The sequence below is a fragment of the Oncorhynchus gorbuscha genome, linkage group LG11, assembly GCF_021184085.1.
Source record: "Oncorhynchus gorbuscha isolate QuinsamMale2020 ecotype Even-year linkage group LG11, OgorEven_v1.0, whole genome shotgun sequence".
Lineage (NCBI taxonomy): Eukaryota > Metazoa > Chordata > Actinopteri > Salmoniformes > Salmonidae > Oncorhynchus > Oncorhynchus gorbuscha.
In genome coordinates, this window is record NC_060183.1 from 59,117,276 (window position 1) to 59,131,463 (window position 14,188).

Below are 14,188 nucleotides of genomic sequence, written 5' to 3' on the forward strand. Positions count from 1 at the left end.
TAGGCTGGGACTGCGCCACGGAAACGCTGATGTTTCCTGTGGCGATGATGACATTGCCCCGTCTGTCGAACTGTGTCCCAAACACTTAGTTTTTTTTCTCCACTCATTATGGTGAACTCTGTTGTTGGGTTGTAAGCTGTCATTTCTCATGTTGTGATTATGCCAACATGTCCTTCTTTCCCCCAAAACAGAAATGCAAACAGAAGGCCTGTTTTGGTAAATATGGGCTATGGAAAGTGGTGACTGTGTTTTAATGTGGCTTTTGTATTTTGTCCTCTCTCGCACCCTCCCTGTCCATTCGACAGGCCAGCCAGCTGGGAGTTTACCGGGCCTTTGTGGACAACTACGAGGTTGCTGTGGAGACGGCTGAGAAGTGCTGTCAGGCCAACACACAGTTCGCTGAAATCTCTGAGGTAATGGGAACTGGCACAGAGGTAGATGGGGTGGTATGGGAGGGAGGGAGGGAGGAGAGGAGAGGAGAGGTATGGGAGGAGAGGGGACGGGGAGGTATGGGAGGGGAGGAGACAGGGAGGTATGGGAGGAGAGGAGACAGGGAGGTATGGGAGGAGAGGAGACAGTGAGGTGAGGGAAGAAGGCTGGGAGGGAGGGAGGGAGGAGACAGGGAGGTGAGGGAGGAGAGGGGACAGGGAGGTGAGGGAGGAGAGGGGACAGTGAGGTGAGGGAGGAAGGGTGGGAGGGAGGGAGGGAGGGATGGAGGGAGGAGACAGGGAGGTGAGGGAGGAGAGGGGACAGAGAGGTATGGGGGGAGAGGGGACAGTGAGGTGAGGGAGGAAGGGTGGGAGGGAGGGAGGAGACAGGGAGGTGAGGGAGGAGAGGGGACAGGGAGGTGAGGGAGGAGAGGGGACAGGGAGGTATGGGAGGAGAGGAGACAGGGATGTATGGGAGGAGAGGGGTCATGGAGGTATGGGAGGAGAGGGGACAGGGAGGTATGGGAGGAGTGGGGACAGGGAGGTATGGGAGGAGAGGGGACAGGGAGGTATGGGAGGAGAGGGGACAGGGAGGTATGAGAGGAGTGGGGACAGGGAGGTATGGGAGGAGAGGGGACAGGGAGGTATGGGAGGAGAGGGGACAGTGAGGTGAGGGAGGAAGGGTGGGAGGGAGGGAGGGAGGGGACAGGGAGGTGAGGTAGGGAGGGGAGGAGAGGGGACAGGGAGGTGAGGGAGGGAGGGAGGAGACAGTGAGGTATTGGAAGAGAGGGGACAGGGAGGTGAGGGAGGGAGGGAGGGAGGTGAGGTAGGGAGGGGAGGAGAGGAGACAGGGAGGTGAGGGAGGGAGGAGACAGTGAGGTATTGGAAGAGAGGGGACAGGGAGGTGAGGGAGGGAGGGAGGTGACAGTGAGGTATATGAGGAGAGGGGACAGGGAGGTGAGGGAGGGAGGGAGGAGACAGTGAGGTATTGGAAGAGAGGGGACAGGGAGGGAGGGAGGGAGGTGAGGTAGGGAGGGGGAGGAGAGGAGACAGGGAGGTGAGGGAGGGAGGAGACAGTGAGGTATTGGAAGAGAGGGGACAGGGAGGTGAGGGAGTGAGGGAGTGAGGGAGGGAGGGGACAGTGAGGTATGTGAGGAGAGGGGACAGGGAGGTGAGGGAGGGAGGGAGGAGACAGTGAGGTATTGGAAGAGAGGGGACAGAGAGGTGAGGGAGGGAGGGAGGGAGGGGAGGAGAGGGGACAGGGAGGTGAGGGAGGGAGGGAGGAGACAGTGAGGTATGTGAGGAGATGGGACAGGGAGGTGAGGGAGGGAGGAGACAGTGAGGTATTGGAAGAGAGGGGACAAGGAGGGAGGGAGGGAGGTGAGGTAGGGAGGGGAGGAGAGGAGACAGGGAGGTGAGGGAGGGAGGAGACAGTGAGGTATTGGAAGAGAGGGGACAGGGAGGTGAGGGAGGGAGGGAGGGAGGGAGGGAGGAGACAGTGAGGTATGTGAGGAGAGGGGACAGGGAGGTGAGGGAGGGAGGGAGGAGACAGTGAGGTATTGGAAGAGAGGGGACAGAGAGGTGAGGGAGGGAGGGAGGGAGGGGAGGAGGAGAGGGGACAGGGAGGTGAGGGAGGGAGCGAAGAGACAGTGAGGTATTGGAAGAGAGGGGACAGAGAGGTGAGGGAGGGAGGGAGGGAGGGAGGGAGGGAGGGAGGGGGAGGGAGGGAGGGAGGGAGGGAGGGAGGGAGGGAGGGAGGAGACAGTGAGGTATGTGAGGAGAGGGGACAGAGAGGTGAGGGAGGGAGGAGAGGAGACAGTGAGGTATGGGAGGAGAGGGGACAGAGAGGTGAGGGAGGGAAGAGAGGAGACAGTGAGGTATGGGAGGACAGGGGACAGGGAGGTGAGGGAGGGAAGAGAGGAGACGGTGAGGTATGGGAGGACAGGGGACAGGGAGGTGAGGGAGGGAAGAGAGGAGACAGTGAGGTATGGGAGGACAGGGGACAGGGAGGTGAGGGAGGGAAGAGAGGAGACAGTGAGGTATGGGAGGAGAGGGGACAGGGAGGTGAGAGAGGGAAGAGAGGAGACAGTGAGGTATGGGAGGACAGGGGACAGGGAGGTGAGGGAGGGAAGAGAGGAGACAGTGAGGTATGGGAGGACAGGGGACAGGGAGGTGAGGGAGGGAAGAGAGGAGACAGTGAGGTATGGGAGGATAGGGGGCAGGGAGGTGAGGGAGGGAAGAGAGGAGACAGTGAGGTATGGGAGGACAGAGGACAGGGAGGTGAGGGAGGGAAGAGAGGAGACAGTGAGGTATGGGAGGACAGAGGACAGGGAGGTAGGAGAAGGAGGAACGGAGCGAGTGGGGGAGGTATGGAAGCAAGGAGGTATTGACTACTGGTCTGGATAGGTTTTGTCCTTTCATCTTGACTATGGGGGCTAGGGGGTACACCTCTTGTTTTGGAAATGGGGTGATGGGATATGGGTGGGAAGGAAGAAACATCCCTCCACTAACAGTATATGAACACACTCAGCCTCCCACATCCTCAAAGTGACAGCTTGAAAATAAATGTTTCTCTTCAAGCTCTCTCCTCCTGAGGAAAGTAGCTCTTTCTCCAGCTCTTAGGAAGTGGCTTTGTGGCCCAGCCCCAGGTCACTCTGCCACGCTGCGTAGAGAGACAGACAGAGAGGATGGTTGGAGACCGTGAAAGTGGGCCATTAAGCACACAGGGAAAATCGTTGGGAGAACATTTCACATCTACTCGTGTAAAGAGGACAGTGGGGTATCAAACTCAACAGCTTTATTCTATTTGTTTTACCCACAAACCCCTTCACCGCCACCACCCACACAATTTCACAACCATTGCCCTCAGGGGTGTCATGAACCCATTATTTTAGAGGGGGCATGAAGTACGTGTGGATGGATAGATGGATGGATGGATGGTGGAGAATTTAGCATTTTTCAAACACCTGAAACAGCATTTGTTTCTCCATAGGTTATCTAAGCATACCACATTACCTGTTCAATTGTCATTTTGATGAATGATGCAAATTGATTCTTGAAGAACTTTTAAGCCTTAGGAGTTTAGTACAAACTAACTAAACATGCTTCTCTGCATCTCTGCTAAAACCTGCGTAAAAGATTGAAAGGAATGTGAGTCTTGTTCAGTACATTTAGTAATTGCTTACTTTTCTCAAATCTAGCAACCTTGCCAGTAGGCATGTCAGCTAAGATAGTTAGATAAGTTACTCTAACCTGAAATGGCTTGGTAGCTAGTTGGGAGTTTGGGAACCTATCTAGCTGGCTCGCTAAAGCCAACTTCATACAATATCTACGTGGCGAGTACTACATAGAAACAACAAAACATTTACATTTGATTTATGAATCAAGAAGGAATCTGTATGCTACATAGCTTGATACAATTTATAGATATACCTCCTGTGAGTCCTTCCCATCACCGGCAGTTAAAATCAAATCAAATCTGAGGGGGCCTGTGTCATTCTGCCCCCTATGGGCATGACGCCTCTGATTGCCATTAGAACACACTTGAATTGTGTTATTATTATACTGTTTTGCCTGCCTGCCTGTGTGTCTGTGATCTGTGTGTTCTGCAGTGATGTGGAACCAATGCAGAGGGAGGTGGTGGGTGATATTTTCTTGGGTTTCTGGTTGAGTCCCCGGCGGCCAGTGTTAGAAACCCTGGAGTATGGAAGTGCACTCAATCTTACCTATGTGCAGATGAACCATGACAGGCTAATATATTAATTTAACCACAAAACAGAGCTTTACAGTAGCCTGAAGGGCCCAGCCATGCTAGTGGAAGAACGTCACTCTCAGACAGGAAGTGTAATTGCCTGAACAGAGAAGCATAATGCCAAGGCAAGGAGAAACCGTTTAGACGATGATGTACGAACCTGGGGTTACACGTGGTGAAACGCCTCATTGCCAATCAGGCTACAGGTGTGAATGTGTTAAATAATCACATGTCAATTTCACTATGATCTCTTGACTAGCAGTTTTTTCAAGGGCTTATTTTGGACAGATATTTTGGACTAAAGTCTGTAGGTAAAGTCTGTATGTAAAGTCAGTATGTAGTCACGACCGCTGGCGGCAGGAAGCCTAGTGGTTAGAGCGTTGGGCCAGTAACCGAAAGGTTAAAATCTGTCCTTCCGCCCCTGAACAAGGCAGTTAACCCACTGTTCTTAGCCGTCATTGTAAAATAAGAATTTGTTCTTAACTGACTTGCTAGCAGATTATATAGACTTCCAGTTATTGCGCTAGTTAGCAATAGCGCTAGCATTAGTTACCAACTTCCTACAAACTGCACACAAATAAACAACTTTTTCATCCAGGAGTTCATCTAACTTTGGGGAAGTAGATAAAATGGCCTCATTGCCAACATCCTGAAGTGTCCCTTTAAGATGGTGACTGGATTTAAGGCAGAGAATCAATCATTTAGTGTTTTTAATGGGATATGTAATGATGCATGTCTCTCTGCAATCTGAATGTGGCTGTGTAAAAAATGCTGACGATGGCTTATTGGGTGCAGGATAGGTTGAATTAGAAGTTAGGCTGAGGAGAGTGTGTCTGTCTCATTACTGCTGGGCCCTTGCATCCCAAATGGCACCCTATTCCATTTATAGTGTACTACTTTTGACCAAGACCCGCGGGGTTCTGATCAGAAGTAGTGCACTACTATATATAGGGAATACTGTGCCATTTGGGACAGACTATAAGACATGAAGCACTACATCAAGCCAAGAGGCCAGGCTGTTATTATCATTTGCCAGCACCATATCGGTTGTATGTTGATCAGCATCAAGTTTTCCTCTGTGTAATGTTGCCCACTGTCCCGACAGAACCTCAAGGTGAGGAGCACCAAGGACTTGAAGGATCAGTCAGCCAAGAACTCTCTGGAGAGTAAGTAGCCAACAGTATAACTGAACATTTACATTCTGTCTAAAATGGCACCCTATATAGTCCTATACCTTTGACTACTCTGGTCAAAAGTAGTGCACTATATAGGGAATAGGCTACCATTTGGGATTCAGACTAAATCACTGCCACAGAAAAATAGACTGGCTCATTTTTAGTAACAGCACTTATTTGACTAGTGTCATGTCATAGTGCTCTGACCCAGTTGGAGGGGTTGTGTTGTAGCTCATGCTGATGTGTCTCCTTCCTCTCCCACAGCTCTCCTGTACAAACCAGTGGACAGAGTTACTCGTAGCACCCTGGTACTGCATGTGAGTATAAGGCAGCCCCCAAACACACAGATTGCTTTTTGTTTATTCTTCTGCTATTTTTGTATGTACTGGTAACTCTGTGAACCTCACACCTCAGGATGTTTAAAGTCTGTCTCTGTAACACACGGTAAACGTGTGTCTGTGGGTGTGCCTCAGGACCTGCTGAAGCACACGCCCTCCAGCCACCCAGACCACCCCCTGCTCCAGGATGCACTCCGCATCTCCCAGAACTTCCTGTCCAGCATCAACGAGGAGACCACGCCCAGACGCCAGTCCATGACTGTCAAGAAGGGAGAGGTGAGGAGCAATGCTGATCAGGGATAGTTTGAGCTTTTTCGGTAATAAACAAATACGATTCCATGGACAGTGGACACTTGATCCTTGATCAGCACAGATGCTTTATGAATATGGATCCAGAGCTCTGCTGTATTTTTGTGTTGTTGGATGTTCTTAATCAATAGACTGTTGCAGAGCTTTATCTGATTTGGCTTTGGGCCATAGGGTAGAAGTGGGACCGTTCTATAATTCTAGGTCTATGCTGAGGGTATGGTATTACGTCATTGATCAGTAACTCAACACTGGTAGATTGACCTTTGCCCTGCCCTGACAACGACCCGGTAGTCGATCTAATACTGTGTCAAACTCAATCTATGCCCAAATATGGTAATAATACAGAATCCCCTGCGCATGCCTATTAGGAAGCCTACTGTTTGCTCTCTGTGCTGGATCTACATCCCTCCAACCCCACAACATCTTCCCCCAGAGGCTGCCGACCCGGGTCGGAGTGGTACAACCCCTCATCTTCCCCCTAGAGGCTGCTGACCCGGGTGGGAGTGGTACAACCCCACATCTTCCCCCTAGAGACTGCCGACCTGGGTCGGAGTGGTACAACCCCACATCTTCCCCCTAGAGGCTGCCGACCCGGGTGGGAGTGGTACAACCCCACATCTTCCCCTAGAGACTGCCGACCCGGGTGGGAGTGGTACAACCCCACATCTTCCCCTAGAGACTGCCGACCCGGGTGGGAGTGGTACAACCCCACATCTTCCCCCTAGAGACTGCCGACCCGGGTGGGAGTGGTACAACCCCACATCTTCCCCCTAGAGGCTGCCGACCCGGGTGGGAGTGGTACAACCCCACATCTTCCCCCTAGAAGCTGCCGACCCGGGTGGGAGTGGTACAACCCCACATCTTCCCCTAGAGGCTGCCGACCCGGGTGGGAGTGGTACAACCCCACATCTTCCCCCTAGAGGCTGCCGACCCGGGTGGGAGTGGTACAACCCCACATCTTCCCCCTAGAGGCTGCCGACCCGGGTGGGAGTGGTACAACCCCACATCTTCCCCCTAGAAGCTGCCGACCCGGGTGGGAGTGGTACAACCCCACATCTTCCCCCTAGAGGCTGCCGACCCGGGTGGGAGTGGTACAACCCCACATCTTCCCCCTAGAAGCTGCCGACCCGGGTGGGAGTGGTACAACCCCACATCTTCCCCCCCCCGGGTAGAGTGGCTCCCCCGAACCCGGGTGGGAGTGGTACAACCCCACATCTTCCCCTAGAAGCTGCCAACCCGGGTGGGAGTGGTACAACCCCACATCTTCCCCTAGAAGCTGCCGACCCGGGTGGGAGTGGTACAACCCCACATCTTCCCCTAGAAGCTGCCGACCCGGGTGGGAGTGGTACAACCCCACATCTTCCCCTAGAGGCTGCCGACCCGGGTGGGAGTGGTACAACCCCACATCTTCCCCTAGAGGCTGCCCCCGGGTGGGAGTGGTACAACCCCACATCTTCCCCCTAGAGGCTGCCGACCCGGGTGGGAGTGGTACAACCCCACATCTTCCCCCTAGAGGCTGCCGACCCGGGTGGGAGTGGTACAACCCCACATCTTCCCCCTAGAGGCTGCCGACCCGGGTGGGAGTGGTACAACCCCACATCTTCCCCTAGAAGCTGCCAACCCGGGTGGGAGTGGTACAACCCCACATCTTCCCCTAGAAGCTGCCGACCCGGGTGGGAGTGGTACAACCCCACATCTTCCCCTAGAGGCTGCCGACCCGGGTGGGAGGGTACAACCCCACATCTTCCCCTAGAGCTGCCGACCCGGGTGGGAGTGGTACAACCCCACATCTTCCCCCTAGAAGCTGCCGACCCGGGTGGGAGTGGTACAACCCCACATCTTCCCCCTAGAGGCTGCCGACCCGGGTGGGAGTGGTACATTAATGGATGTCAGTTTATTGACAGCTGGCGTGACATGTAATGCCCCATAACGAGCCCCGTCTCTCTGACTGGGAGAGTTCATATTAAATATTCATGATGAGGCTCCTCTCTCTGAACATGGGGGGGTCATTACTGCACCCCATCATCACCCCTCTTACCCGCCCCCTACCCCCATATCCCCATTTGCAACTCTGTCTGCCCAGACCACACTGATCATCAAATATTGATAATGGACACATGAAACGAGTGCATGGAAATCAATGGCCTCATTATATTGTGCATTAGCTAGTGTGTGAGAATATTCTTGGGGTGTGTATGTGCTTTACCCTACTATGTTACATATACACAAATATAGGATGCATGCCAAATGGCACCCTGTTCCCTTTAAATTGCACTACTTTTGACCAGGGCCCATAGGGTAGTGGGCTATATAGGGAATATGTTGCCATTTGGGATGCAGAAACAGCCGACTTGGAATATCTCCAGTCTTACAGGAACGCCCGGTCATTATCGTTCCCCGGTGACACGATGCTACTTCAGCCTTTAGTCCACAATCATCGGCTACTCCGGAGAATGCTTAAGTGACAAGACCTCCAGTGCATCGGTCCCACAAACAGTGAAAGCTGTTGAGGACTAAGTCAAAATAGCAGTGATCCTGTTGTTAGAGCTGTTTCAGACCGGCTCAGAGGTTAATCAGAGCTAGTAGTGGGGTTGTGGTCAGGGAGAAGGGTTGTGATGACAGAGAGAAGGGTTGTGATGACAGGGAAAATGGTTGTGATGATAGGGAGAAGGATTGTGGTGACAGGGAGAAGGGAGAAGGGAAAATGGTTGTGATGATAGGGAGAAGGGCTGTGATGATAGGGAAAATGGTTGTGATGATAGGGAGAAGGATTGTGGTGACAGGGAGAAGGGTTGTGATGACAGGGAGAAGGGTTGCGATGATAGGGAGAAGGATTGTGATGACAGGGAGAAGGGTTGTGATGACAGGGAGAAGGGCTGTGATGACAGGGGGAAGGGCTGTGATGATAGGGAAAATGGTTGTGATGATAGGGAGAAGGATTGTGGTGACAGGGAGAAGGGTTGTGATGACAGGGAGAAGGGTTGCGATGATAGGGAGAAGGGTTGCGATGATAGGGAGAAGGATTGTGATGACAGGGAGAAGGGTTGTGATGACAGGGAGAAGGGCTGTGATGACAGGGAGAAGGATTGTGATGACAGGGAGAAGGATTGTGATGATAGGGAGAAGGGTTGCGATGATAGGGAGAAGGTTTGTGATGACAGGGAGAAGGGTTGTGATGATAGGGAGAAGGGTTGCGATGATAGGGAGAAGGGTTGAGATGACAGGGAGAAGGGTTGTGATGACAGGGAGAAAGATTGTGATGATAAGGAGAAGGGTTGCGATGATGGGGAGAAGGGTTGCGATGACAGGGAGAAGGGTTGTGATGACAGGGAGAAGGGCTGTGATGACAGGGAGAAGGGCTGTGATGACAGGGAGAAGGGCTGTGATGATAGGGAGAAGGGTTGTGATGACAGGGAGAAGGGCTGTGATGACAGGGAGAAGGGCTGTGATGACAGGGAGAAGGGCTGTGATGACAGGGAGAAGGGCTGTGATGACAGGGAGAAGGGCTGTGATGATACGGAGAAGGGTTGTGATGACAGGGAGAAGGGCTGTGATGACAGGGAGAAGGGTTGTGATGACAGGGAGAAGGGTTACGATGATAGGGAGAAGGGTTACGATGATAAGGAGAAGGATTCTGATCAGGGAGAAGGGTTGTGGTCAGGGAGAAGGGTTGTGGTGACAGGGAGAAGGGTTGTGATGACAGGGAGAAGGGTTGGGATGATAGGGAGAAGGGTTACGTTGATAGGGAGAAGGGTTCTGGTCAGGGAGAAGGTTTGTGGTGACAGGGAGAAGGGTTGTGGTGACAGGGAGAAGGGTTGTGGTCAGGGAGAAGGGTTGTGATGACAGGGAGAAGGGTTGGGATGATAGGGAGAAGGGTTACGACGATAGGGAGAAGGGTTCTGGTCAGGGAGAAGGGTTGTGGTCAGGGAGAAGGGTTGTGGTGACAGGGATAAGGGTTGTGGTCAGGGAGAAGGGTTGTGGTCAGGGAGAAGGGTTGTGGTGACAGGGAGAAGGGTTGTGGTCAGGGAGAAGGGTTGTGATGACAGGGAGAAGGGTTGTGGTGACAGGGAGAAGGGTTGTTATGACAGGGAGAAGAGTTGTGGTCAGGGAGAAGGGTTGTGATGACAGGGAGAAGGGTTGTGGTGACAGGGAGAAGGGTTGACAGGGAGAAGGGTGGTCAGGGAGAAGGGTTGTGGTGACAGGGAGAAGGGTTGTGTGGACAGGGAGAAGGGTTGTGATGACAGGGAGAAGGGTTGTGGTGACAGAGAGAAGGGTTGTGATGACAGGGAGAAGGGTTGTGGTCAGGGAGAAGGGTTGTGGTCAGGGAGAAGGGTTGTGATGACAGGGAGAAGGGTTGTGGTCAGGGAGAAGGGTTGTGATGACAGGGAGAAGGGTTGTGGTGACAGGGAGAAGGGTTGTGGTGACTGGGAGAAGGGTTGTGGTCAGGGAGAAGGGTTGTGGTGACAGGGAGAAGGGTTGTGTGGACAGGGAGAAGGGTTGTGATGACAGGGAGAAGGGTTGTGGTGACAGGGAGAGAAGGGTTGTGATGACAGGGAGAAGGGTTGTGGTCAGGGAGAAGGGTTGTGGTCAGGGAGAAGGGTTGTGATGACAGGGAGAAGGGTTGTGGTCAGGGAGAAGGGTTGTGATGACAGGGAGAAGGGTTGTGGTGACAGGGAGAAGGGTTGTGGTGACTGGGAGAAGGGTTGTGGTCAGGGAGAAGGGGGTTGTGGTGACAGGGAGAAGGGTTGTGGTCAGGGAGAAGGGTTGTGGTGACAGGGAGAAGGGTTGTGTGGACAGGGAGAAGGGTTGTGATGACAGGGAGAAGGGCTGTGATGACAAGGAGAAGGGTTGTGGTCAGGGAGAAGGGTTGTGGTGACAGGGGCAGAGGTTACTGATCTGGAGCAGGGATAGACAGGACATGGGGTTTGGGTAGAGGTATCAGAATCAGAATCGTTCAACACAATTCAGACATGAATACATAAAACAAATAGAAAACGCAGCAAGAAACGAACAAGTCAGACATTTACAGTACCACCACTTGCCCATAGAGGGAAGCTTCATACAGTTGTTTATTATAGTGATTATCCCAGTGATGAAACTCCTCCCGAAGCGCACAGCGCGACATATCATCATCCGTTATCTCCGACCTGATGGGAGGACATCAAAGCCGTGGTGAAGAGGGTGGTCTGGGCTTTGGACTAGATTGCGCTTTCATTAAGAAGTGAGAGTTTTAGAGCTGTTTTCAATCAGATCCTCTTTAGCCAACATCCTCATTGTGGTTGTTTTGGCGGTGTCAGAGGTGGAACTGCGTTAGAGCTGTCAAATCCACAAGCGGCTCCTGGTATTCTACCTAAAGCGGATATTGCCATTGGCTGCACAGAGTCGCATTAAGAGAAATCCCATGCAGCCTTGTTTACAAGTTGGAACACTGGAATGTGAGCAGCATTATTTCTATATCGCCTCCACTTTCTTCTTCTGAACTTCTGATTCGAGTGGGACAGGTGTGGCTTCGTGACAATGACCAGGAGTAGCTGCTCACCGATCGGACAGCTCCAACGCAGTAGCACCTCAGACACCACCAAAACATCAGCTATGCGGGTGTCGGCTATTGCCGGTTAGCGCTTGATCTGATTGAATCTAGGCCTTGGAGTGGGGAGACTAATGAGTTTTGATGCCATGTTTGGGATTGTTAACAGTTTGTTCCAGTGTGAAACTGTCAGCATGTTATGATAACAGATGCTGCCCGAGATGAGTAGTGGCTTGATGATGCTCCGGTATAGTGTAGAATGAGGGGACCATTTCAACAGCGTACATATGAGACTGGCAGCATGTGATTAGTGGAGGTGTGCAGGAGGAGCGCAGCACAAGTGGCCCCCAGGGGCCTTGGCCAGCCATATTGTGGTTGTAGAAGGTTGGGGGCCGAACAGAAGATGCCTAATTAAAATGCTAATTAGCCTGGCTGCATCTGAAGTCTCTCTGTCTCTCTGTCTCTCTCTTTTAAATTTGATTTATTGGCATGACGTAACAATGTACGTATTGCCAAAGCTTACTTTGTCAACGGGACAACAGTAACAACAATAACCAAGGGTCAAAAACCATACACTGAACAATAACAATAAGCATACAGTAGAGGACATGTGCAGGTTGATTGGTCTGTCAGACACTGTCCCTCATCTTGTGGCAGGCAGCAATGTAGTGTGCTACCAACCCACAGCTCTGTGTCCTTCCCCAACAGGACAGGTTGCCTATCCTCATCAGAGAGTTCTTTGAAACCTTGCATAAGGATTTCAAATTTGAATAAACGACACTCTCTAATTGTTTAATATTTTTTACATTTCGTCATGTTCTTTCTCTCTTTCTGTCTCTCTCTCTGTCTCTCTCTCTCTTCTTTCTCTATCTGTCTCTGTGTGTCTTTCTCTCAGTCTCTCTTTTGTCTCTCTTTCTGTCTCTCTCTCTTTCTGTCTCTCTATCTCTCTTTCTGTCTCTCCATCTCTCCCTCTTCTCTGTCTCTCCCTCTTCTGTCTCTCCCTCTCTCTCTCTTCTCTGTCTCTCCCTCTTATCTGTCTCTCCCTCTCTCTCTCTTCTCTGTCTCTCCCTCTTCACTGTCTCTCTCTCTTATATGTCTTTCCCTCTTCTCTGTCTCTCCCTCTTCTCTGTCTCTCCCTCTTCTCTGTCTCTCCCTCTTATCTGTCTCTCCCTCTTCTCTGTCTTTCCCTCTTCTCTGTCTCTCCCTCTTCTCTGTCTCTCTCTCTTATATGTCTTTCCCTCTTCTCTGTCTCTCCCTCTTCTCTGTCTCTCTCTCTCCCTCTTCTCTGTCTCTCCCTCTTCTCTGTCTCTCCCTCTCTCTCTCTTCTCTGTCTCTCCCTCTTCTCTGTCTCTCCCTCTCTGTCTCTCCCTCATCTCTGTCTCTCCCTCTTCTCTGTCTCTCTCTCTTCTCTGTCTCTCCCTCTTCTCTGTCTCTCCCTCTTCTCTGTCTCTCTCTCTTCTCTGTCTCTCCCTCTTCTCTGTCTCTCTCTCTTCTCTGTCTCTCCCTCTTCTCTGTCTCTCTCTTCTCTGTCTCTCCCTCTTCTCTGTCTCTCTCTCTTCTCTGTCTCTCTCTCTTCTCTGTCTCTCCCTCTTCTCTGTCTCTCCCTCTTCTCTGTCTCTCTCTCTTCTCTGTCTCTCTCTCTTCTCTGTCTCTCTCTCTCTTCTCTGTCTCTCCCTCTTCTCTGTCTCTCTCTCTTCTCTGTCTCTCTCTCTTCTCTGTCTCTCCCTCTTCTCTGTCTCTCCCTCTTCTCTGTCTCTCTCTCTTCTCTGTCTCTCCCTCTTCTCTGTCTCTCCCTCTTTTATGTCTCTCTCTCTTCTCTGTCTCTCTCTCTTCACTGTCTCTCCCTCTTCTCTGTCTCTCTCTCTTCTTTCTCTCCCTCTTCTCTGTCTCTCCCTCTTCTATGTCTCTCCCTCTTCACCCTCTCCATATCTTCTCTGTCTCTCTCTCTTCTCTGTCTCTTCACTGTCTCTCTCTCTTCTCTGTCTCTCTCTCTTCTTTCTCTCCCTCTTCTCTGTCTCTCTCTCTTCTCTGTCTCTCCCTCTTCTCCCTCTCCATCTCTTCACTGTCTCTCTCTCTTCTCTGTCTCTCTCTCTTCTTTCTCTCTCTCTTTCTGTCTCTCTATCTCTCCCTCTTCTCTGTGTCTCCCTCTTCTGTCTCTCCCTCACTCTCTCTTCTCTGTCTCTCCCTCTCTCTCTCTTCTCTGTCTCTCCCTCTTCTCTGTCTCTCCCTCTTCTCTGTCTCTCCCTCTTCTCTGTCTCTCCCTCTTCTCTGTCTCTCCCTCTTCTCTGTCTCTCTCTCTTCTTTCTCTCCCTCTTCTCTGTCTCTCCCTCTTCTATGTCTCTCCCTCTTCACCCTCTCCATATCTTCTCTGTCTCTCTCTCTTCTCTGTCTCTCTCTCTTCACTGTCTCTCTCTCTTCTCTGTCTCTCTCTCTTCTTTCTCTCCCTCTTCTCTGTGTCTCCTCTTCTCTGTCTCTCCCTCTTCTCCCTCTCCATCTCTTCACTGTCTCTCTTCTCTGTCTCTCTCTCTCTTTCTCTTCTCTTTCTGTCTATCTCTCCCTCTTCTCTGTGTCTCCCTCTTCTGTCTCTCCCTCACTCTCTTCTCTGTCTCTCCCTCTCTCTCTTCTCTGTCTCTCCCTCTTCTCTGTCTCTCCCTCTTCTC

At 51.8% G+C, this 14,188-nt stretch overlaps 1 protein-coding gene across 1 annotated transcript in view; it reads left to right on the forward strand.

The window, feature by feature from the left end:
- The window catches only part of LOC124049029 (breakpoint cluster region protein-like), a 154,171-nt gene that overhangs the window by 107,040 nt on the left and 32,943 nt on the right, over positions 1-14,188 (forward strand). Inside the window, exons 5-8 of the mRNA XM_046370315.1 lie at positions 306-413; positions 5,285-5,345; positions 5,619-5,671; positions 5,828-5,968. Coding sequence (XP_046226271.1) covers positions 306-413; positions 5,285-5,345; positions 5,619-5,671; positions 5,828-5,968 — 363 coding nt within the window. The remainder of the gene's footprint in view (positions 1-305; positions 414-5,284; positions 5,346-5,618; positions 5,672-5,827; positions 5,969-14,188) is intronic.